The sequence below is a fragment of the Oncorhynchus gorbuscha genome, linkage group LG06 (genome assembly GCF_021184085.1).
Source record: "Oncorhynchus gorbuscha isolate QuinsamMale2020 ecotype Even-year linkage group LG06, OgorEven_v1.0, whole genome shotgun sequence".
In the NCBI taxonomy this organism is placed as follows: domain Eukaryota; kingdom Metazoa; phylum Chordata; class Actinopteri; order Salmoniformes; family Salmonidae; genus Oncorhynchus; species Oncorhynchus gorbuscha.
This window is the reverse complement of record NC_060178.1, coordinates 78172731-78199011: the sequence shown is the minus strand read 5'-3', so window position 1 is coordinate 78199011 and position 26281 is coordinate 78172731. Positions and strand designations below refer to the sequence as shown.

The 26281-nt window shown below is 41.2% G+C and overlaps 2 protein-coding genes across 3 annotated transcripts in view; one reads left to right on the top strand and one right to left on the bottom strand.

The window, feature by feature from the left end:
* The window catches only part of tet1 (tet methylcytosine dioxygenase 1), a 53490-nt gene extending 42000 nt beyond the window's left edge, over window positions 1-11490 (bottom strand). Inside the window, exons 1-2 of the mRNA XM_046354168.1 lie at window positions 11231-11490; window positions 7643-10270 (exon numbers count right to left, since the gene is read on the bottom strand). Coding sequence (XP_046210124.1) covers window positions 7643-10105 — 2463 coding nt within the window. The 5' untranslated portion in view covers window positions 10106-10270; window positions 11231-11490. The remainder of the gene's footprint in view (window positions 1-7642; window positions 10271-11230) is intronic.
* Window positions 11491-11904: 414 nt separating this feature from the next.
* On the top strand, window positions 11905-24657 carry slc25a16 (solute carrier family 25 member 16). Of its 2 annotated transcripts, none has more exons than XM_046354166.1 (9): window positions 11905-12221; window positions 12684-12818; window positions 17455-17547; window positions 17807-18004; window positions 18172-18293; window positions 18414-18480; window positions 18633-18795; window positions 18964-19032; window positions 21339-24657. In XM_046354166.1, exons 2-9 carry the CDS (start codon window positions 12722-12724, stop codon window positions 21493-21495), a joined length of 966 nt encoding a protein of 321 aa, XP_046210122.1. In that variant the 5' UTR covers window positions 11905-12221; window positions 12684-12721; the 3' UTR covers window positions 21496-24657. The 2 variants fall into 2 exon arrangements, with proteins under 2 accessions (XP_046210122.1, XP_046210123.1); XM_046354167.1 differs by having other exon boundaries at window positions 11905-12269.
* The last annotated feature ends 1624 nt before the right edge of the window (window positions 24658-26281 follow it).

Below are 26281 nucleotides of genomic sequence, written 5' to 3'. Positions count from 1 at the left end.
TCAAAGGTTAGTGATTCATTTTTATCTCTATTTGTGCTTTTTGTGACTCCTCTCTTTGGTTGGAAAAATGGTTGTGTTTTTCTGTGGCTTGGCTCTGACCTAACATAATCGTTTGTGGTGCTTTCGCTGTAAAGCCTATTTCAAATTGGACACTTTGGTGGGCTTAACAACAAGATTACCTTTAATCTTGGAAAATTGGAAAATTCCAGAACATTATGTCATGGCTTTACAAGCTTCTGATGTGCTAATTGACATAATTTGAGTCAATTGAAGGTGTACCTGTGGATGTATTTCAAGGCCTACCTTCAAACTCCTCTTTGCATGACATGCCTCTTTGCATGACATCATGGGAAAATCAAAAGAAATCAGCAAAGACATCAGAAAGAAAATTGTAGACCTTCACAAGTCTGGTTCATCCTTGGGAGCAAATGGGTCTTCCAAATGGACAATGTGTCCATTTGTGGTAAAATGGCTTAAGGACAACAAATTCAAGGTATTGGAGTGGCCATCACAAAGCCCTGACCTCAATCCTATAGAACATTTCTGGGCAGAACTGAAAAAGCATGTCTGAGCAAGGAGGCCTACAAACCTGACTCAGTTACACCAGTTCTGTCTGGAGGAATGGGCCAATATTCACCCAAATTATTGTGGGAAACTTGTGGAAGGCTACCCGAAACGTTTGACCCAAGTTAAACAATTTAAAGGCAAGGCTACCAAATACTAATTGAGTGTATGTAAACTTCTGTCCCACTGGGTATGTGATGAAAGTAATAAAAGCTGAAATAAATTATTCTCTCTACTATTATTCTGACATTTTACATTCTTAAAATAAAGTGGTGATCCTAACTGACCCAAGACAGGGAATTTTTACAAGGATTAAATGTCAGGAATTGTGAAAAACTGAGTTTAATTGTATTTGGCAAAGGTGTATGTAAAATTCTGACTTCAACTGTATACCAGGAGCTGTGCCAGACACGCCACGTCTGTTGACTCATCCAGCTGTATCGCATATAATTCACTGGCTTTAATGCGAAACAGTCATAGTTTAAAAACATCTCCTGCCATGTCACTGATGCTTCGTGAAACAGTGTTGTTTGATGAAGGCATTGTCTGTATACATTTTCCCCCAGCATTGTACCAGCCATATCCGCGGCAGCAGGAAGAATTAAGTCTTTCACAGTGCCATGGGGCTTGCCTGTCTTAGACACTCGGTAGCTCACCATATAAGACACTTCTAGCCCCTTCTTATTAATGGTATCTGTTGCTTTTATACATGTCTTACTATTCGAAAATCGTCTTTATTCTCGCTCAAAAAACTCCTGTGGCTTATTTTTCAAATGGTCAGGTTTTGTTTCTAAATGTCTGCACAATAGTGAAGGTTTCACGCTAGAGAGTAACGGTTAATGTGATTGGATGTTAATTATTTGACTAGGGTACCTGTATTTGACATTGTGTTGTTATTTCGCTGAACACGAGATGGTTTAATTTTGTTTTTGGCAGTGAAACGAGGCTGCTCAGGCAAGAAAAAATACTCACCCAAATTGTATAGCCCCGTTGGAAAAAATAAATAGTTTTTAAATGTGAATCACATTGTTTTTGGCATACTCCCAACGCTTTGGGACTACCTGCTCTATGGGATCGGTGTCCTCCCCGCGGGACGATTGAGCTAACATAGGCTAATGTGATTAGCATGAGGTTGTAAGTAACAATAATATTTCCCAGATCATAGACATATCTGATATGGGCAGAAAGCCCATAATCTGACTGCACTGTCCAATTTACAGTAGCTATTACAGTGAAATAATACCATGCTATTGTTTGAGGAGAGTGCACAATTATGAACTTGCAAATGTATCAATAAACCAATTAGGCACATTTGGGCAGACTTAATACAACATTTTGAACATAAATGTGATGGTATCTGTACTTTACTTTACTATTTTGTCAGGATTTGGCCAGGGTTGTTCCGGTTTTTGGTCACTAGATGCCCCCATTGTGCCTTTTGACCTTTTGTTTTCCCCCGATCCCCATTATTATTTGCACCTGTGCCTCGTTTCCCCTGATTGTATTTAAACCCTTTGATTTACTCAGTTCTTTGCTCTGTGTTTGTATGTTAGCACCCAGCCCTAGTACTCTGTGAGCTCTTGTTGATCCCGGTGGACTCTCTTGTGGAGTTCTGTTTTTTGTTCTTGTTTGTTTGTTTTTGAGTATCTTTTGAGGCTTTTTGTGCTGTGCCTTCCACCTTGTGGATTTGCCTTTTTGTCTTGGAGGATTGCCTTTGTTCTTGTGGAATTCCTTTTGAGGTTGTGGAGTTACATGTTTTCCTGAAGAACTTCACTTTTTACTTCATTAAATACACCGTCTCAAGTACTGCTGTGTCTGCCTCATCTTCTGGGTTCTGCTGACTATTCGTGGCTCAGTTAGTTTAGTGACTGTTTCTCACTCCGGAGACCTGGGTTCGTAACCGGGTCCTGACACTATTTATATTTTTGACAACTTTTACTTTTACTCTATTTAGTCCTAAAGAAAATAATGTACCTTTTAGTCCTTACATTTTCCCTGACACCCGAAAGTACTTGAATTCTTAGCAGGACAGGAAAATTGTCTAATTCACACACTTATCAACATCCCTGGTCATCTCTACTGCCTCTGATGTGGCAGACTCACTAAACACAAATGTGTCGTTTTTAAATTATGTCTGACTGTTTAAGTGTGCCCCTGGCTATCTGTAAATTAATAAAAAAACAAGAAAATCGTGCCGTCTGGTTTGCTGAAAAACTTCTTAGGGCTGCAATTTGTAAGTCGCTCTGGATAAGAGCGTCTGCTAAATGACTTAAATGTAAATGTAATGTAAATGCAATCCCGTCAACAGCCAGTGAAGTGCAGGGCGCCAAATTCAAACAACAGAAATCTCATAATTAAAATTCCTCAAACAAATGTATCTTATACCATTTTAAAGGTAATCTTGTTGTTAAGCCCGCCAAAGTGTCCAATTTGAAATAGGCTTTACAGCGAAAGCACCACAAACGATTATGTTAGGTCAGAGCCAAGCCACAGAAAAACACAACCATTTTTCCAACCAACTTCTTAAGGATGTAGCAGAATACAGTTCCCTGGCAGGAACATCACTCAGCAGAGTTTCAGAGCGCCACCTATAGTTTTTGATAAAACTCAAACTGTCATTAAACTTTCATTAAAATACACATTCAAGGTAGTGAATTAAAGCTACACTCGTTGTGAATCTATCCACCAAGTCAGATTTGTAAAATGCTTTTCGGCGAAAGCATGAGAAGCTATTATCTGATAGCATGTAACACCCCAAAAGACCCGCAGGGGACGTAAGCAAAATAATTAGCATAGTCGGCGCTACACAAACCGCACAAATAAAATATAAAACATTCATTACCTTTGACCATCTTCTTTGTTGGCACTCCTAGATGTCCCATAATCACTATTGGGTCTTTTTTTTCTCGATTAAATCGGTCCATATATAGCCTAGATATCGATATATGAAGAGTGTGTGATCAACGGAAAAAATAGCGTTTTTTAACGTAACGTCATTTTTTTAAATTAAAAAAGTTGACGATAAACTTTCACAAAATACTTCTAAATACGTTTGTAATGCAACTATAGGTATTAGTAAACGTTAATAAGCGATCAAATTGATCACGAGGCGAATGATATTCTATAGCTGTGCGTTTGGAAATAATGTCCGGGTAAATCTCAACCAAAATATCCGGTCGGAGACCGGAAGAACTGCTCTGCCCTGTGTCTGTTTGACCAAGAAAAAAATAGTAGGCAAATGACAAGACTGTTGACATCGTGTGGAAGCTGTAGGTATTGCAACCTCGGCTCCATTTAATGGGGGTCACTTTTAACAATTGGTTGAAGTTGCGCATGGATATATTTTTCCATTTTCAGTGATCAGATTTTCCTGCACTTTTCAATGAAACACACGTTCTGTTATAGTCACAGCCGTGATTTAACCAGTTTTAGAAACGTCTGAGTGTTTTCTGTCCACACATACTAATCATATGCATATACTATATTCCTGGCATGAGTAGCAGGGCGCTGAAATGTTGCGCGATTTTTAACAAAAAGCTGAAAATTCGCAGCTTCCTTATGAGGCACAGTCAACTTAGTGTATGTAAACTTCTGACCCACTGGAATTGTGATACAGTGAATTATAAGTGAAATAATCTGTCTGGAAACAATCGTTGGGAAAATTACTTGTGTCATGCACAAAGTAGATGTCCTAACCGACTTGCCAAAACTATAGTTTGTTAACAAGAAACTTGTGGAGTGGTTGAAAAATGAGTTTTAATGACTCCAACCTTAATGTGAGTAAGCTTCCGACTTCAACTGTATGTCCGTTATGTTTATGGGGGGGGGGGCATCAAATTAACTTTGGTGATCAAGGTGTGTTGGCATCTGTACTGATGGCGCAAAAGCAAAGACAGGGAGACATAGTGGAGTGGTAACCCGCATGTAAGCAGTTGCTCCCGACGCCACTTGGGTACACTGCAGCATCCACCGAGAGGCCCTTGCTACCAAGGGAATGCCTGACAGCTTGAAAGACGTTTTGGACACTACAGTGAAAATGGTTAACTTTGTTAAAGCAAGGCCCCTGAACTCTTGTGTATTTTCTGCATTATGCAATGATATGAGCAGCGACCATGCAACGCTTTTACAACATACAGAAGTGCGCTGGTTATTAAGGGACAAAGTATTGACACGTTTTTTTTTTAATTGAGAGACAAATTTAAAGTTTTCTTTACTGACCATAATTTTCACTTGTCTAACTGCTTGCATGATGACGAGTTTCTCACACGACTGGCCTATCTGGGTGATGTTATTTCTCGCCTGAATGATCTGAATCTAGGATTAGAGGGACTCTCCTCAACTATATTTTATGTGTGGGACAAAATTGAGGCTATGATTAAGAAGTTGGGGCTCTTTTCTGTCTGCATTACCAAGGACAACACACAGGTCTTTCCATCATTGTATGATTTTTTTGTGTGCAAATGAACTCAAGCTTACGGACAATGTCAAATGAGATATAGCGAAGCACCTGAGTGAGCTGGGTGCGCAATTACACAGGTACTTTCCCAAAACGGATGACACAAACAACTGGATTTGTTATCGCTTTCATGCCCTGCCTCCAGTCCATTTACCGATATCTGAACATGGGAGCCTCATCGAAATTGCAACAAGCGGTTCTGTGACATATTTATTTAATCAGAAGCCACTGGCACATTTCTGGATTGGGCTGCACTCAGAGTTTCTTGCTTTGGCTAATTGTGCTGTTAAGACACGGATGCCCTTTGCAACCACGTACCTATGTGAGAGTGGATTCTCGGCCTTCACTAGCATGAAAACTAAACACAGGCACAGACTGTATGTGGAAAATAATTTAAGACTGAGACTCTTCATACAACCCAACATTGTTGAGTTATGTGCATCCTTCAAGCACACCCTTCTCATTAACCTGTGGTGAGTTATTCACAATGTTTGATGAACAAATAAGGTTTTATATGTAATATAGCTAAATAAGGAGCAACATTTTTTATTATTACTATATTATTATTTGTGCCCTGGTCCTATAAGTGCTCTTTGTCACTTCCCACGAGCCGGGTTGTGACAAAAACTCACACTCATTCTTATATTTAATAAATGTATTGTATAGTGTGTGTGTGTGTGCAGGCTTACAATGATGGCAAAAAACAACATTTGAGAGTGCGCTGACCCTGGTGCTTGAGGGGGTACGCAGCTGGATGTTGAATGTTTGAAGGGGTACGGGACTATAAAAAGTTTGGGAACCACTGTCGTAGAGGTTAATAGAATAATGAACGTATTGGCAAGATTTTTGCACCATCAACTTTTATCTTAGTAGGAAATGTAATAATTTAAACCATCCTAAATATACTCACATTTACTGAACATTTATCTATATTCCTACGGGCTCTTTATCATTTTCCATACCTTATATTCCAATGCATCCAACATTATGCATGTCCACCATGGTATTGGGCAGCTGCTATTCGAGAACTCTTCTGCTTAAGAAATCAAACTCTGAATATCTTATTGCAGGGCACATTTTACAACTGTTTTTAGATCATATTTTATTACAATGTATGCTATACAGTGAGCTCTAAAAGTATTGGGAGAGTGAATTTGTTTGTTTGTTGTTTTGGCTCTGTACTCCAGCACATTTGATTTGAAATGATATAATGGTTAACGTGCACACTATCAGCTTTAATTTGAGGGTATTTAAATTCATATCGGGCAAACCGTTGAGAAATTACAGCACTTTTTGGGGACCAAAAGTATTGGGAATAATTAATAATAATAATAATAATATATGCCATTTAGCAGACGCTTTTATATGTGTATTAAAGTAGTAAAAAGTTAAGTATTTGGTCCCATATCCCTAGCAGTTTCAGATTATTTTGTGCCAAATAGAAATTAATGGTAAATAATGTGTTGTGTCATTTTGTTGTGACTTTTATTGTAAATAAGAATAGTATATGTTTCCAAACCCTTCTACATTAATGTGGATGCTACCGCGATAATGGATACCCCTGAATGAATCATGAATAATGATGAGTGAGAGTTAGTTACAGACGCACAAATGTCAGACCCCCAAGACAATCTAACCTCTCACCATTACAATAAAGGGGGAGGTTAGCATTTTTGGGAGGCATGACATGTATGCCTCTGTAACTTTTGGTTCCCTAAAATAGAGGGACTATGTACAAAAAAGTGCTGTAATTTCTAAACGGTTTACCTGATATGAACGAAAATACTGAGTCTGCACTTTAACCTCATAGTCACTGTTGAATTTCAAATCCAAAGTGCTGGAGTACAGAGCCAAAACAACAACAAATGTGTCACTGTCCCAATACTTTTGGAGCTCACTGTACTTTTTATGAGAAAATGTGCAAGAATAGAAGGTGCCAACAAATGTTATAGACATCATAAGAATGTTTTACTGCCATATGGGTGGGTGGAGGACAGCCGCAGGGACCCGGGAATCCCTCCTTATGTCACCTCCTTTAGTTCCCACAATTTGCGAGCTGAAGTATCCCTTTATTTGTCATATAGTATATCAATGCAATCTCACCATCCAGTACATTCTATCTTCTCCAACTCTCCATCCTTTTTCTATCCTTAGCCCTTTACATGCTCTCTCTGCTCCCACTTCATTTCACCATATCTTATAGAGAACCTAGAGCAGACACACACACACACCAAAAACTGCCACAGACCAGCAGACTACGCCTCACGTATTCTCTCAGTCAGTCCATAGCATAGCATCGCTAAAGGCATGACAACCAGGCCATGACAACTTCAAGAATTAGTGACAATAACAAGCTGTCTCTAGACTCTATGTGGCTTTGGGATCATGTGCACTAGTGTCATAACTATGTTTCTTTTTCAGCACGTACAGTATTCTCTAAAGAAAAGTAAATTGTCTTTGTCAATTTTACTTGAAGTTCTGCTTTTAAACTGCTCATAACAGTTATAAACAAGTTAGTGAATCACAAAAAAAAGTAAATAGTTATGAGGTTTATAAGTTGTTTATAAGCAGTCTTTTCCAGTTTTAGCCTAAAGTCTACTCTACACCTTAGAGAAGCCTTACCTGAGCAGATGTTAGTGCGAGCAGTGACATGGGCCTCCTCTTCCTCAGCTCCATACACTTCCTCAGCTTACAGATCTGGTGTCCAGTCCTGCGGTTCAGACAGCAGCTACACTGGCCACAGTTGATCTTCCTCAGGCACGGCTCACACCCTCCACAACTACTCCTCTTTTTCCTCTCCCTCCTCTGGTTGACTTGTGGGGGTCGGGGCAGAGATGTGTCCTCCTCCAGGGGTCTCGAGCCCAGGCTAGGGTGTCCAGGGGGGCTAGGGGCCCCATAGCCTTGCTCTGACTCTGTGTCAAAGGAGTAGGAGGATTGGGTGCTCTCTGAGCTGCAGGAGAACTTGGAGGTAGAACTCTCCTGGTTAGGGATGGAGGAGGTCTTTGGCACTGAACCCAGATCAGATACAGAGACCGATGCAATGTCTGTGTTTGGTTCAGATCCAGTGTTTGTGTATGGGAATGATGGTGGTGGCTCGTCTTGGTTGTTCTTGTTGTGAGTCTTTGGTACAGAACCTAGGTCAGATACAGAGACACACACGGTGTCTTTGTCAGGTGCAGATCCAGTGGTGAAGAGGTCTATCTTTGTGTATGGGAGTGATGATGATGATGGTGGCTCTTCTGGGTAGTTGTTGTGGTTCTTTGGCACTGGACTTAGGTCCGGTACAGACACAGTGATGTTAACGTCGGTGTTTGATTGAGACAGAGTGGTTGGGACCTCCACGTTTGTGTTCAGGTTTGACGAAGATGATGCAGATGATGAAGATGACATATATTTTGTGTTACTGTGATTGGATGACTCTTTGGTCTCTTCGTCCACTGGTCTGAGAAGTTGTCTAGCCTCCAGAGAGATAGGGATCTCTAGGCTCTGACTGGGTGCTGGTTTCGCTGGGGTTACACACAGGGGCTTGTGGGGTTCACTAAGGAAGGCAACTGAGAAACTTAGTGATACTGGATGCATTGGGCTCGCCTGTGATGTCTCATGGCAAGTAGTTGGGCCTTTTAAAGGTTTATGGATTTCAACCGTTTGGGTAGGTTGGATTGGTTTAACACCTTTGTTCAGAACCTTCATACCATGCGACACTGTGGGGTGAGGCGGAGAGGGCAGATGAAGGAGAGGGGGTGATGCCAGATCTGAGGTAGCTGGTTCATAGACAGTTGAGGCATGGACAGGTGATTGCATCATCAACGCGTCATCCTGTGGAATAGGCTTTTGGGGCTGAGCTACAGACATAATGGTGCTTGTGTCTGAAGGTCTGCTGATAACCTCTCCCTCCTTCTGTCTCTCATTTTTCTCTTTTCTTTCCTCTGTCTCATTCACCTTGACTCTCTCCACTCTCTGCTTACCGTCTGCTTCCTTCTTTTCTTCATCTCTCTCATATTCCTGCTTCACCGTTTCCTCTCCTTCCTTCTCCAAACTCTCCCCTCCTCTCTGCTCTCCTGCATGGGTATTTCTCTCTCTTTGCTCCATCTCAATCTGCTCAGCTCCGAGGTTAATCTTGGCGTTGTCTTCACATTTAGGGCCAACTGACTCTTCCTGCCGATCATCACTGGTAGAGTCACCAAGCTCATGGTTCAGGTTGAAAGAATTGCCCTCAGCAATATTGTTGATTAGCTTTTCCTGTTGTTGGTCAACACTGGTGGGCTCATCGAGCTCATAGTGGTTGCCCTCACCCCTATGGCTGGCAGGCTTATCATAAGAGTCAGTCCCAACCGTTTCACCATTATGGGCAACTAACTCTTCCTGTTTGTCATCGCTAGCCGAATCATCAGTCCTCAGGCTACGAGGTTTGCCCTCACTAGCATGGCCGACTCCCAGCTCCTGCTGGTCCACACAGGTAGTTTCATCAAGTTCAGTCCTCAGGTTAGGAGGTTTGCCCTTACCAACATGGCCAATTACATTATTCCCTTGGTTAATCTCACTTGGGTCTATACTAACAGTGTCAGACTCCTCAGATCCTTGCTCAATCCCGCTCTTGCTCCCTCTCTGACCCACCGCTCCCCTCCCTCCCCTCCCCCTTGCTGTCTTCCCTCCTGTTCTAGGCTTTATTGCCAGGGGAGGAAACTGCTTGGCGCCCCCAATGCCCCTTAAGGATATCCTGCGCCCAGGGGGCTCCTCTCCCACACCATGCTGGAGCAGAGGATTACCCCAGCTCCTTAGCCTCACTGATCCTGTTATACCCACAGAGGCATGGTTAACCCTACCAGGGGATGCCCCCGGACCCTGACTGCCAAGCCTACCAAGCCCACTCCTCCCTGGGCTTCTGGCCGGCTGGGCCTGGGTCCTGGTTGTGGATCTTCGGGGTGGCTCTGAAGTTGGCTGTGGACTCTCAAAGGCTTTTCCTCTGGGCTTGCTGGAGTTCAGTCTCTTGGCGGTGGAGGTGGCGGTTGTTGTGGGTATCACCTTGCAGCCATTCCTTGTCAGTGGTGGGGATTGTCTCTTAGGGGGTTTGGGGGTAGCAGGCATAGTGGATGATATGAGAGGGCGGAGATGGGGCAGTCGGCATGGGAACCAGGTGAATGGTTGTTAGCCCTGCTCCAACTTTCACTTTTTTCTCTCTCTTCCTAAAATTGTTTAGACACCAAAATTCGGAGTTATTTTCCCACCATGTTGAAAAAGCCGTGTAAGTACCTGGAGGAAATTGACAAAGAAAACAAAAATATGTTAAAATAATTGGTTTGACCTCTAGTGCCTGCAAGTCCATGTTTGATTGACAACATAACTTTTTTTATTTCCTGAATAAAACATGCACGTTTTCGTTTTTTAAATTTACTGTGAACAAAAGCACCAAATTGTATAATTTGTAGCAAATGTTTGGAAATATTAAATTGCATGTTGTTGCATTAGGGAATTAAGTGTGTGACTATTCAAATAGGAAATGTATGAGGTATCAGGTGTGACAATACGGGTTAGTTAATTAGCTTGTCGAGTTACTAGCCATGTATTTCACTTTTAATTTATAATTTTCAATAAACAGGCCTTGTGAACCCACTCACTTCCTTGAATGGCGCGGGTCTGCCATGCCAAATAGAGTCCATTTTTGGTTTTGGCTAGGCACACACCGTCACAAGTTCACAACCTACAACACCTTGTCAAAGCAATTATCCGTGAAGTAAACACATATAAGAGATTACACAATTTCCTATAAATAAATTGTTCATTGCAATATATATAGCTTTTATTATTCATCAATATATATGCTAAAGATCCTACTTCCGCCTGGCGGTGGTATTTATTTTCTATTTAAGATACGTCCTTTAAGAGTTAAAACGCAGAGGTGAAGAAAGCTCTTTAAAAAGTATAGGTTGCTACACGGCACCGAACCTGGCTAACTGGCTAGTTCTTTTCCGCACGAATTTCGGACGGAAGCGAATGACAATGTTGTAACCAGCTTGCAACATTGCCGCATCGAGTAGATTTTCTTGCAGTTGACCGAATGTCCGAACAATATCGAGTATTTGACACTCGTGGCATTGGATGGCTGACTAAGCTATTCGTGAATGTCACCAAGAACATAGCCTAATTACGTGATGTTGGTGTGGATTTTATTTACACGTTGACTTTAAAAGGCAGCTCAAATATTTTACATACCAGAGACAGTTGCACTGTCTGAATCGCTAATAATACTCCACCCCTGTTAGACACTGACGTTCATTGTATTGGTTTCCCTCGGAAAATATGTCTGGTTCTTCTTTACCACACTGATACATTGACACAATCTAGCAATACTGTTTATATCAAGCGGCTTTTGATAGTGTAAAACATGCATGTAGCCATACTGGATACAACACAATTTAAAGCGTAAATCCTTCTTGTGTCAATCCCTTCAGGGCAGCCCTCTCTCCCTCCTCTCCCAGATGCAACCTATGGTCTCGAGTCAACTCAGCTCTGGAGTAAAGAGTAATCGGGAAAACCTGTAATGGAATTCACGTTTGTCCACTTTCTCTAATTAGTATAAGAATCAAACTTCTATTAAACTACTTCAAACCCTAGACAACCCTTAAACAAGCTGATGTTCTGCTTCATAGTCTGTATTAAAGTTAATAACTGTTTTACAACTGTGTAATAATAACACCTTTAAAAACACTATCCTGCTCCACACAACTGCTATATGACCCAATATTTAGCAAATGATAAAGTGTTTGGGCAGTATGTTGACATGTTATTATTAATTGACACGTTTATGGTTTTATTGTGTACTTTATTTTATTTGATCCGTGACGTCATTGACATGCGCCGGTACTCTCGATCTGTGCACGATAAAGGGCACTCTAGTGGTTGGTGATCATAAAAACACGTGCCTTCACCCTTCATACATTTAACCCAGGTAGAAAACTGGTTTTGTTGCTGTTTTTCTAATAACTTTTGGCTATCAATTAGCTACTGATAACCTGCACAAACAGGGACCGAAAACTGAACTCACAGACTTGTCGCTCGGTGAAGTTGTCTCTGCGAGCGCCCGCTAAGCATGTTTGTTTACTTGGGGAATCCGGAAGGGCCTGAGGCTGCCTGCAAATGCTAACGCGCCCGCTAGCTCCATTGTGCAACGTTCGTTCATCTGACAGTGTTGACCTTGCAGCGGGTAAGATGGCTAATATACGTTATCAATACAGCAACAGTCGATTGAACTGTGAGTAACTGTTTGAACAGTCCATTCAATGGTAGATTGAAAATTGTATTTAGCTAGCTAGTTAAAAGTTAATCTGCTGACGGTAACACGATAACGGTTAGGTCGACTTCAGTGATAGCTAACGTTAGCTACGTTCAATGACAGTTACTACTAGCTACTAGTGCTAGTTTTGTTGTGATACGTGACTAGCCGTCTAGTATCTACTTAGCTAGCCAAACCACACCATGTCTTGATTTATACTTTGCTTCAGTGATCAACTGACGTTAACGTTACATACAACGTTATGCCTCATCATATTGCCACCCCCGACAAGGCAATAATGTCTTTATTGGCTGTCCAACTGTGATGGCGAGTGATATCCTTTTTAATTGTGCGTGTAAAGGTAATTATGTCTGTTTTTTATTCTTTCCATAGTTATGGCTGCATTAGGGTCCTGATTGAACACACACATCATGGCAACTGAGGCTGCAGTCTCCACCTCTGGTCGTCCTGCAATCCCCAACCACTCTCAGGGGGACTATCACTTTGTCCGCTCCTTTGTAGCTGGAGGTACGTGTGGCTGCAGACTTAACTAGTGATTATAATACAGAAATGCAATACAGAACATACAGTAGTGCACATCCAGTGACACAAACCCTGGTACTGCTGAGCTGCATGGCGTGCATTCTTTTTGTCCAGCAATAACGGACTACTATAATCTAAATCAGGGATGGGCAACACCACCACATCGAGAGCTAAACATTTTAGCAGCCCCCCTCTTGAGATTTTTTTGTTTTAGTTAATGTTGTGCAATTCTAGACATTCTGCCATGGTGCATAGACAATTTTGGATTTTTAAAGCAAGTTTTCTGCAATTCTACACATTTCAACATGTGTTGGAGAGGAAAATTGGCTAATTTCCTATAATCCTACACATTTTGCCATAGAGTGGAGACAAATGTTTGCAGTTTTTAATATGATATCTGAGTGAGACTGACTAACAAAATCAATGTGGGCCCCTTGGCTGATTATTCAACCATGAATACTAAGTTTAGATAGCTGGCTACTAGACTAATTTACCAATCTAAAAAAAGGTTAGCTGACATGGGCTAATTGAGTGACTATCAGTGACTGATATAACAAGAGAGAAACTGCTGTTGCACAACCAAATTTCAAAATTGCACTTTGTGTATTCTACTATTCTAACTTGCATCAGTATGTTGAAACCCTGACTGAGTTGTCAGAGGGCCTTCCCTGGTCCGCCAGTAGGCAATCCCTGCTTTAAACTAATGGTTTAACCTCACCAGAGGCGGCAAAGCATCCCCAAACCATCACACTACCACCACCATGCTTGACTGTTGGTGGAAGGTTCTTACTGTGGAATGCAGTGTTTGGTTTTTGCCAGGCATAATGGGCCCCTAGTCATCCAAAAAGTTATACTTTTGACTCATTTGACCATAGACATTTATTCCAAGATTCTTGGTGATCATCCAGATGCTTCCAGGTGCTTTTTGACAAACTTGAGTCAACTTTGCGGCCTCACGTCCTGGATGACTTGCCTTAAAAGAGCAGAATTCATAGTTCCTTCTATTATCAGATAATTCTACATGAGAATGTCAGGCCAGGCGGAAGCTGTGGCACAGCTGGGTTATGCAGCAAGACAATGATCCAAAACAAACAATGAAGTCGAAATGAAATAGTTTTTAAAGTTTTGGAATGGCTTAGTCAAAGTCCCAACCTAATCCTAATTGAGATGTTGTGGCAAGACTTGAAACGAGGAGTTTTTAATACTTGGAAAACCCACAAATGTCGCTAAGTTAAAGCAGTTCTGCATGTGAGAGTGGGCCAAAATTCCTCCACAGCGATGTGTTTGCTGTCATTGCAGCTAAAGATGGCACAACCAGTTTGAGTATAAGGGGCAAATGTTTCTTTCACATTGAGTGTTTCATAACTTTTGTTAAATAAATAAAATAAGTATACTTTTTTTGTTATTTGTGAACTCCGGTTCCTGTTATCTAGCACTGTATGTAAACATTATAATAATCATGGTCGAATTACCGGCCAGGGGGGCCCACTTTATTTTGTTAGTCGGCCTCACTCAGATATCATATTAAAAAATGCAAAAGTTTCGCTCCACCCTATGGCAAAATGTGTAGAATTGGAGGAAATTTGCTGTAAAACACTTGAGTGTTTCCATTGATCTTTATTCAGTCATTTGTTTTCTAATGATCATGATTTTTTTCTGTCAAAGAAGTTAATGAATGTACTACTGCTGATGTGAAGGCCAACTTCACTTGGGGAGTGCTGCTTTTTTGTTAGCTTTGCGACCGTTTAAAACATTTATTTTATTGTTTTTTATTCTCTACAATCAGGTTGGAAAAGTAGGTTGGTCGAGCAGCAGTGAGGGCTATTTGATATTGCATGGTATTGTCCTTCCAAGCTAGTTGGATTTGACATCCAATTTGGTGTAGCGCAATTTCCATTACAATTTTTTGGAAGCTTGCTTCAGGGCTCAGGTATTTTCTGTATATCAAGGGAGCTAGTTTTTTGTGACTTTTTGTTTTTAGCAGGTTCGACCGCATCTAGGGTATTATGCATGGTTAATTTAGATCCTCCGTTAGGTGCTTAACAGATTTTTGTACTCTAATGTCCTTGGTAGGTGAAGGGAGTCTGGAAGGGCATCTAGGAATCTTTGTATTTATTAAGGATCCCCATTAGCTGCTGCTACATTAAGGCAGGTATATACAAATATTACATTACATTTCATAACTTTTCACAACACATTAAGTATGTTCCCTCAGGCCACTACTCTATCACTTATTATTATTTATATTTTAATTGAACCTTTATTATATATATTTTAATTGATCCTTTATTTAACTAGGCAAGTCTGTTAAGAACAAATTCTTATTTACAATGATGGCCTACCCTATTTACAATGGTGGCCAAACCTGGACATCACTGGGCCAATTGTGCCCCACCCTATGGGACTCCCAATCATGGTCGGATGTGATACAGACTGGATTCAAACCAGGGACTGTAGTGACACCTCTTGCACTGAGATGCAGTGCCTTAAACCGCTGCACCACTCGGGAGCCCGAATATCTACATTACAAAATCCAAGTATGTGTACAGTGTGTGTCGTCAGTCTCCACTGTTCCATAAGGGTCTTTTTATCTGTTTGAAAAAACCATCTGATTCTACTGCTTGCATCAGTTACCTGATGTGAAATGGAGTTCCTTGTAGTCCTGTGCGCCTCCCATAGTATGTTCACTTGGCGATTTGTGAAGAGACCTCTGGTGACATGTCTTGTGGGTATGAATGGGTGTCTGAGCTGTGTTCTAGTAGTTTAAACAGAAAGCTTGGTGCATTCAGCATGTCAACACTTCTTACAAAAACAAGTAGTGATGAAGTCAATCTCTTCTCTACTTTGAGCCTTGAGAGATTGACATGCATATTATTAATGTTAGCTCTCATGTACATTTAGGGCCAGTCGTGCTGCCCTATTCTGAGCCAATTGCCGAGGTCCCTCTTTGTGGCACCTGACCACACAACTGAACAGTAGTCCAGTGTTAGTATAATTTAATTATGTCGATGTGCTTTCATCAATTGAAAGCCCTTCATCTATTTTATGAGAATTTGTAAGATTTCTTGTTTGCATAAAATAGACGCAAACCAGTCTTTAAATAATAGGTAATAGAATTTATTCTTGGAGCGTGCTACCACTAAAACACATGCATCAGTTTAAATACAGATCATGACGTCATTTCACTGCCTTAACCGAACCCCCTCCTTTAGACAGGACAAAGTAAGGTGAAAAGTTCATTCTAACTTACTAACACACTCCCAGATAACTTTTGACCCCTCAACATTATCGATCACCACTGAACTGACAGTTTTAATTAACAGAAACCCTAGGAATGCACTCACTGCCTAATCTAAAAACCCCAGAGCTAAGTTTCAGGTTGATTCAACCATAGGCTAACTACCTTATGTGTTTACACAGTCCACAACCCATTTGTTCCTGCCCAGTTGGAATGGTGTTTTTTAACATTTTATTACTCCTTTCTCCTGTCACACAATTTCTTCTTATGAACTCATATTGTCTATTAAACATACAGAGTATAGGTTTACCTAGATACAATTCTATTTAAAATGGGGATATTGTTTATTCATGTATCTATAATAATTCCATAATAAATTCAACATCCAGGTGCGACAAAACTAAAAGGCAGAACAGAGCTTTATTATGGACAGACTTCTCTCTATCTTAACTACTGTTTTTCGAGAATTTACAGCGCAGTTCTGCGCTTTTGATAGTCTTTGGTTGGTGTCCAACCAAATTATTTGTTGCGATTAGAAACGTAATAAGATCGTGGTCCGATAGTCCAGGCTCGAGGAAAAACATTTAGAACCACTCTCAATTTCATGGGCCAACTTGATCCATGACCAGAAACTTCACGACAAGTCCAAAGTGATCTATAGTGAGCAAAAATATAAATGCAACATGCAACAATTTCAAAGATTTGACTGAGTTACGGTTCATTAAAATAAATTCATTAGGCCCTAACCTATGGATTTCACATGACTGGGCAGGATTGCAGCCTTGGAGAGCATAAGCCCACCCACTTGGCTGCCTGGCCCACCCGCTGGTGATCCTGGCCCAGCCAATCAGAATATGTTTTTCCCCACAAAAGGGCCGGTTGAACTTACTGCTCTAAAACATCATTGGAGACAGTTTTGTTGGAGAAAATGTAATGTTAATTTATCTGGCAATAGCTCTGGTGGGCATTCCTGCAGTCAGCATGCCAATTGAACGCTCCCTCAACTTGAGACATCAGTGGCATTGTGTTGAGTGATAAATCTGCACATTTTATAGTATCCTTTTATTGTCCCCAGTACAAGGTGCACCTGTGTAATGATCATGCTGTTTAATCATCTTCTTGATATGCCACACCTGTCAGGTGGATGGATTATCTTGGCAAAGGAGAAATGCTCACTAACAGAGGATGTAAACAAATTTGAGAGAGAAAATATTTTTGTGCAAATGTTGTTCCGTGTAATATGCACTGATTCAAGCTAACGCGTCTAGATTCCGGTTTTAGCAGACAAGTATCTAACAGATGAATAATTTAATGTTTATTTTACTCAGTCCAGCTCAGAGATGCTCATGTTGTGGGTGTCTGTATCTCTCTGGGTGTGTTTAGGTGTAGCTGGATGCTGTGCCAAGTCCACCATCGCTCCCCTGGACAGAGTAAAGATCCTACTGCAAGCCCATAGCCCCCACTACAAAGATCTGGGTATGGTTTGGATAACACTGCTGTTCTGAAATGGAGTGTTCCTCTTCCTGTAAACATGTCTGTTTGTTGTCAATTGGTTTGTCAGTGCCACTGATGTATTCCCCCTCCCATGTAAATGTTGTATCATGTCCCGTTTAATTAGTCAGAGATGTTTTATCTTACACTAGATGGCACCGGAAACTAAGCAATGACATCACACTGATCTTTCTTCTTTTTGTCCTTTGCTCTCTCTCCCTTCCCTCTCCTCTCTCTCCTGTAGGAGTGGTAGCCACTCTCCGTGCTGTGCCAAAGAAGGAGGGTTACCTGGGGCTGTATAAAGGCAATGGGGCTATGATGGTCAGGATATTCCCCTACGGAGCCATCCAGTTCATGGCCTTCGACAAATACAAGAAGATCCTCAGTAAACAGCTGGGCATTTCTGGACACATCCACAGGCTAATGGCCGGTTCTATGGCAGGTGAGAGGATCAGTGGGAAGAATCCAAAAAAGATAATAGGAGGCCTATATAATGCAGAGAAGATACTTCCTCATTCCTGATTACTTTTCAACAACAATAGTTTCCACAGTAGATACAATATACTTAACTGTTGTTGTATCTGACCATGTTGTTGTTGTGTTGCTTAGGGATGACAGCAGTGATATGTACGTACCCTCTGGATGTGATAAGAGCCCGTCTGGCATATCAGGTGAAAGGACACCATCGCTACACAGGCATCGGAAATGCCTTTCAGACGATATACCTAAAGGTGCCTTTTATTTGTTCCTCTCAGTTTAAAATTATACCTGTAATTTGAGAGCGGTGTGCAAGTTTCCCTCCTGTGTTTGTGTGTATCTTGAGTTAAGACTCAGCTGTTCTCTTTTTAAAGGAAGGAGGCATCCCTGGCTTCTACAAAGGTCTCATCCCAACCCTTATAGGCATGGCTCCATATGCAGGTGACCATACACACACACACACACACACACACACACACACACACACACACACACACACACACACACACACACACACACACACACACACAGTGTTGTCAAGAACTTTCTGCTGAGTTTTGTGGGCCTAATTTCTTCTGCCCTCCATCTTCCAGGGTTCTCGTTCTTTACCTTCGGCACGCTGAAGAGTCTAGGTCTGGCCCACTTCCCAGAGCTACTGGGGCGACCGTCCTCAGACAACCCAGAGGTGATGGTGCTGAAGACCCATGTCAATCTGCTCTGTGGAGGGGTGGCTGGAGCTATCGCACAGACCATTTCGTAGGTTGATTGATTGACTGATTAATTGGGTGTTTGACTGATGGATTCATTGGATTTTAAAGACCTATGTCAACTGCTCTGTGGAGGGGTGGTTAATTGGTTGGTTCAACTCATTTGCACTCTCTTTCTCTCTCTACCCCCCCCCTTCTCTTCCCCGTCCTCTCCCAGCTATCCTCTAGATGTTGCCAGGAGAAGGATGCAGTTAGGAGTGGTACTTCCTGATTCTGACAAATGTCTGTAAGTGGCACCATTTATCCCTTCCTCTCCAAACCCAGAGCTCGTATTACAAAATGAAGTGCTGATCTAGGATCAGGTTTCTCTTTCCATATAATCCAGTTCTAAAAGGCAAAAGTACCCTGGACTAGACTTAGGGACTGTACTGGATATACCCTATACTGGGGTACTTTGAAATAGCTGTATGATTTTCAATACCCTTCCCAATTTCTATTATTTACATTTTTATTTATGTCAATTGAACCAGTCACATAGTATGTTTGTGTACAAAGAGCTACGTGGACAAAATTGAGGTTTTGTGATGTGATGATCCACTGTTGTTCAGCAGAAGAAAGAGAGGTGATCAAGTTACACTTGAAATCCACTACTAATATTTGCCAGCGAAATATCTTAACTTTATGTTAACTATCTAATTCTCCAGTCAGGGCTTCAGCCATGCATTTGGTTTGCTAGCTATAGGTGGCTAGCTTGCAAGATCTTGCTTGTTGGTTACAGCAGAGACAATCATCCCCTCCTAGATCAAGTGTGAGTAGCCTTTTGAGATAGTTGTATGAGCTGGGTTCTTTGTCCTTGCAATCACATGATGTTCGCTTGATCTTTTTGGCATGTAGCTAACATCCGCTTTGGGAATTCACTAGTACTTTGCTAGTGCCTTCAGAAAGTATTCACGCACCTTGACTATTTTTAATACATAGCTTGGACTCCCTCTTTGTGCAATAATAGTGTTTAACATGATTTTTGAATGACTACCTCATCTCTGTACCCCATACATACAATTATCTGTAAGGTACCTCAGTCGAGGAGTGAATATCAAGCACCGACTCTACCACAAAGACCAGGGAAGTTTTCCAATGTCTCACAAAGAAGGGCACCAATTGGTAGATGGGTAAAGTAGACATTGAATATCCCGTTGCGCATGCTGAAGTTATTAATTACACTTTGGATGGTAAATAAATAGACCGAGTCACTACAAAGATAAAGACGTCCTTCCTAACTCAGTTGCCGGAGAGGAAGGAAACCACTCAGGGATTTTACCATGAGTCCAATATTAACTTTAAAACAGTTCAACTGTAATGGCTGTGATAGACTGAGGATGTGTCAACATTGTACTTACTCCACAATAGTAACCTAATTGACAGAGTGAAAAGGAGACCTGTACAGAATAAAAATGTTTCAAAACATGCATCCTGTTTGCAACAAGGCACTAAAGTAATACTGAAAAATGTGTGGCAAAGAAATGTTTCTCTTAAATACAAAGTGTTATGTTTGGGGCAAATACAACATATTACTGAGTACCACTCTCCATATTTTCAAGAACAGTGGTGGCAGCATCATGTTATGGTATACTTGTAAACTGAAAGACCTGAAAACGGTTGTCTAGCAATGACCAACAACCAATTTGACAGAGATTGAAGAATAATGGGCAAATGTTGCACAATCCAGGTGTGGAAAGCTCTTAAGAGACTTACCCAGAAAGACAGTTGTAATCGCTGGCCAAAGGTGCTTATACAAAGTATTGACTCAGGGGTGTGAATACTTCACTCTGGTTCCGTATGTATTATTTCATACTGTTGATGTCTTCACTATTATTCTACAATGTAGAAAAAGGTAAAAGAAAGAAAAACACGGAAATTATTAGGTTTATCCAAACTTTTGACTGTCTATATTTACTTATTTTAGTTTGGGAAAAATAACACCCCTTGTGTGCACTGCTGGTTATACCGCATAGCCCAGTATGGTACAGGAACGGTATGGAAATCTGGATACTACCCTGGACCCTGTTTGAGTTTTGTGGAGTGTATTATTGAGTCCTAAGCCCTGGTTGGTCTTCCAGAAGACTACAGCTTTGTACCAGACATGCCTTTCAAAGTTTGCCTGCTTCACAGTGACAGTAGAAATACTTCACCACCTGACACTATGCTTCTAGAATTTATCCTTGTAATAATGATTTTCTAGAGGTGGACAACCTCTGGGTTGTCAGGGCAAGAATAGACTACTCATTTAGAGTAAGACTGAGTTACTATATTCTACTCCATACAATGAGAGCTTGTGTTTTAGATGATGTCAGTCCCGAGCCTGTGTACTGTGTCTGTATTAAACAGCTCTGTCTTTGAGGTTTAGAATGCCGAAACAGACTGGCACTGGCAGAATAACCTATTCTGAACGTCTTTAACAAATAGATTTGAGGGAGGGGGGGCAAAATTTTATATTATGAGTAAACATATTACAATGTAATTGATAAGTACCTGGTAAGCCCCGCACTGTAAAATAAAGAGTAACTTTGTCTTCCTACTTGTCTCCCTCTACAGTACCCTGACCAAGACTCTGAAGTATGTGTACAGTCAGTATGGGATGAAGAAGGGTCTGTACAGAGGGCTGTCTCTCAACTACATCCGCTGTGTGCCCTCTCAGGCTGTGGCCTTCACCACCTATGAGTTCATGAAGCAAACCCTCCACCTCAACTAGCTGCTCCCTCCCTCCCCATCCATCCAACTCCACCCTTCATCTCTGCATAGCTGGATTGGGGCACGTTCACTAAGGCTAAACACTCTGAAACGTTTAGAGAGCAAAAGATCTCTAGTAGTGGTCTATCTCAAAACAGCCTGACCAAGAGCAATCACTGGGGCTATACATTCTGAAATGTTTAAGAACTTCCTTAGAAACTCCCTGCATCTCAACACAACCTGACCAGGGAACTATAAATTGGACAACATTTTTCTGAATGTCTTTCAGTGCCCTGAATATTCCTTATTAGATGTGTTAATTTACCCTAGTTAACCTTTTTCTGTTTTCCGCTTGGAGGTATTGAACTCTGCTACCAGAGGAGGCCATTGAGGCTCAGCCACGGGAGCCACGCTAAGCCCAGTCGCTCTTTGCCCCAGCCGGAAAGCAGATGAAGGCACTGGGCCCCATGGCAATGCCTCAAAACAACTGGCATTGCCAATCCAGTGCCCCTGTCTGTTCTCGGCTCCTGCTTTTGTGATTCTCTCCCTCTTATGTCGTTTTAAAACCGCCCAACCTGTGGCTGTGGACAACACCCCGGCAACTATTGCCATGGATACCTATGGACAATGACTCCCTCTGCTTCGATGAGTGGCTATGTGCAATGAACCCCTAACAACTGTCATTGGTAATGGCATAGCAACCCGATTCTGTACACTGCCTCCCATCCTACCTAAGTCACACAGACATTAACGGAGGGGAAAGTCACACTGGGCAATCTGCCTTAACATAATCGGAGGTCTTCTTTTCCTCATGTTCCTACCTGACACTAGTGAGTACAAACCTAGACACATAAAATAATGAGACATGGATTTAAATGTGTAATATGTCAGTTTTTGTAAGAGTTATAGGACAACTTCTACATTTTATGAGAATTAAGAACACTCTCCCCAAGCTTGTGTTTAACACAGAACTGTGCTTTTTGAATGTCCTGAGTTTAGTAGAATCCAAATGATAAAATCCCAAAACATCACATTCAGTTTGTTCAAAACTGAACCTCAAATTGTATTATTTTGATGGTCTCCAAAAAGTCTTATTGTCGGACATTGAAACAGGTTTGCCCCATGCAGTTGAACAGATATAACAGGTGTGTATCTGCTTATTGTCAGACATTGAAACAGGTTTGCCCCATGCAGTTGAACAGATATAACAGGTGTGTATCTGTAGGAGTGTTGTCTTGACGTGTGTGTGTTTATGTCCATTCAGGGTTTAGTGTGTAGTAAGTCTCTTCTCTACTGTGCAGGTTTGGGGTCCAATGCCTTGTTGTATACAAGTTGCTATTTATGTATTGTGTTCCTATCCACAAAGCCTCTGTGTACTTTGCCAATCTTTTACCTGTATAACCAACAGATCGAGATAGATAGATATCTATCTATCTAATATATCTAAATGCAACAGAGACATAGGACACAGTGTCTGAAATGCCAACCTATTCCCTATATAGGCTCTGGCCTAAAGTAGTGCACTATATAGGGAAAAGGGTGTCATCTTGGACATAACCATGGCTACTAGTCAGTTTTTACTTTAACCAGGCCAGCTTGTCATTGGCTATGACGTGACAATGTTGGCTAACGTTGGGTACAAGGCAGTGGTGTAGCGTGCAGAAACAGTCATGTTCTTGGGCTAATGATGCTTTTTCCCCCTCGAAGAGGGTATCTGTTGAGGAAAGAGTCTAGCAGGGTTGCAAAATCCAACTTTCCTAGAAATTCCAGTTGGATGATTTTGATATTGTTCCCGTGAGATGACAATGAACTGAGGTAGGCTATGGACTGACAGTGGTGGTTTTAACATGTTGTGTTTTCTTTACCTCTTGCCTACATTTCCCTGTGTTCAGGTGTGTGTCGCAGGGTGTAGAAAGCATTTGTCAGCTACTGATCTAGACACTAGTATTAAAATATGTGCTATATAATGTATCCTATGTAAGAGTTGCTATGAAGTTTAAGCACCCAAATGGAAACCTGAGTTAAGTACTTCAAGGGGGGAACCTAGCACTTCGGAGCCTTTGGCTTTTTTGTGTTTATTCATGAAAGTGTAGTGTGACTGTGTGCCTCCTTGTGGCCACAATGAGTCAGTAATATGTTTACCGACAACGATCATCTGTAGCCTGCCTTGCATGTAACTGGACATTACCATGCTGAAGCCTTCATAACCACTACTACAGCGACGTATGTCTTCTGATCTGTCCGTGTATCATCATGATGACTTTGGATATGTCATTTTCCTCTTGGTTTGAATGTACATTGTGCAGCATCTGTGTTCTGTACCCGTATTCATGAAGTGTCAGTTTTTCCTTTCCGATCATAATGAATAAGAGGGGAATCTGATGTCAGTACTAGTGCTTCATGACAATATGCTCTGTTCTCTTGTTTAGCAAAATGATGTAAGGAAGTCATAAGAATCATAATGCACATCTCTCTGGTCTCAAGTCACTTCCTTTCCCAATCTACTGTACTTTCCGTCACCTGCACTGAACGAGCTGGGTAGGTAAAAGCTACTTCCTGGTAGGCACATTGTTTTCCCAGATTTATTCCACTTAAAAATAACTGCTGTTTTTGATTTGATAAAAGTTTAAATTCGCTATTCAGAAAAGTCCCTCTCCCACTAGAACAGTGTTGCCCAAACTCTGTCATTGGGACCCCAAGGGGCGCACATTTAGTTTTTTTGCACTGCACAGCTGATTCAAATCATTAAGCTTTGATTATTCAATCTGCTGTGTAGTGCAGGGGCAAAAATCAAAACATCTCCAGGACCGAGTTTGGGAAACGCTGCGCAAGAATGAATAATATTGATAGGACAGGCGCTTGTCAGTCACAATGTGAGCGATGACAGGGAAACACTGCTGGTTTGACAATCTGCTGTCTGTCTCCTCCAGGTACCTGTGGGATTTGTGTGCGCTGTGGTTGGTTTGAAGTCAAATTTCTTTACAGATAGCAAGATGCGCCTTCATCGTGGTAACGAGTCGAAGTCCACTGAGCCTAATGATTGTTTTCTTGCAAATTTTATTTTGTGTGTTTCCTACAGCCAGCCACGGAATCGTGATGATTAGACTATTTACAGTGCTTTGATTGACGACCGAACAGCAAATGTTGACGTGTCAAACTGACTGAATAAAAGTGATCACCTATATCCCTTTGAAATTCATAAATCATACAACGTAGTTATATGTTCATGGGATCGCTCCTGGACAAGGTAACCAAAGATCTCGTTTGTATTTTCCTAGGATATGAAGTCCATGTCGGGACTTTCCAGATAGTGGCGCAAAATGGAGTGTGACAAGTCAGTGTACCGAAGCGCGTCAGTGAGAGAACTTAATTTGGCTCCCTCTTTTGTATACTGGTATAAAAGTCCAAGAAGGTGAATCCTCGCTGCAGGATCAATAGGTAGTGGAGCAGAGCCTAATTTTGTTCTAAATATGCTAATTTTACTTTAATTCATTTCTGTAAAATCATTAAGATATAATACTTAAGACTGATATAACCCTTATTTTTTTTCAATTTTAATTTATTTTTCAAGATAATGTGCCTTATTTACTTTAAATTGAACAACAAACAATTTTTGCAATTTATAGGTTGCAGTAAAACTGTAAATACAACTGTAAACCCATCTTCCCTTAAGATTAATGTTAAAGGTTTTAATGTTTGCCACTTAGAAAATAGTCCTGATCATATAGGCCTAGAAAATATCCAAAACAACTAACCATACACTGAATTCACACATCTTCAGTATTTTAAATTGTAAAGTCATGTCTTTTTTTACACAATACCTCAACTCATTTTATAATAATAATAATAATATATGCCATTTAGCAGACGCTTTTATCCAAAGCGACTTACAGTCATGTGTGCATACATTCTACGTATGGGTGGTCCCGGGGATCGAACCCACTACCCTGGCGTTACAAGCGCCATGCTCTACCAACTGAGCTACCAATCTGGGATGTATACTTGATAAAGTATTCAATCATTTTGCTGTGTATTTGAGATGTAATCAAGGCATTAGAATGTACCAGAAGCCACAATGGTGCTTGTTCGGCCAGGAATGGCTACTTTTTCTACTTGACTGGCTAGTCTGTAGTGAGGGGAAACACTATAGGCAGCTTTACATATTACTTTCACTCATTCTGTGTTTTCAGATCAGTGCAGATGGATGCGAGGTGAGGAAGAGACTAGGCTATTGAGATGCACCCTCAAACTTTCACAGGTGGTGGATACATGAATGCCAAGCCACAAAGTAAAACCATACTTTCTTTGGAGCACTAATGCCCTGTCCCAATGCTCATCCCTCTCCTATGAGATTATGTTAACCTATGATTTCTCCCAGCCCTTTGCCTCTAAACCCATATCATTGATGCTCAGACTATGGTGTTTTGTTCTTTTGGTGCTAGAAAACTTTACACAACAGTGCATAGTTGACTGAAACTGGGGTTGTGTTCAGCGGGTATAAACGGGAGAAAACATTTTCAAATGAACATTTAAAGATGATTTTATTATGATTCCCATTAGCGGACGACAGCTAGTCTTCCTAACGAAAAAAAAACTGCAATGTACGTACATTTAAAACGTTAACATAGACATTACAGACTTGTAACCATTTAATAAAAAATGTAAAACACCAAAAAATATGAAATAATAATGTGTGGGTGTGTGTGCACATCTATCAGTTGCACATACAGTACCAGTCAAAAGTTTAGACACCTACTCACCTGGGGCGGCAGGGTAGCCTAGTGGTTAGAGAATTGGAGCACCGGAAG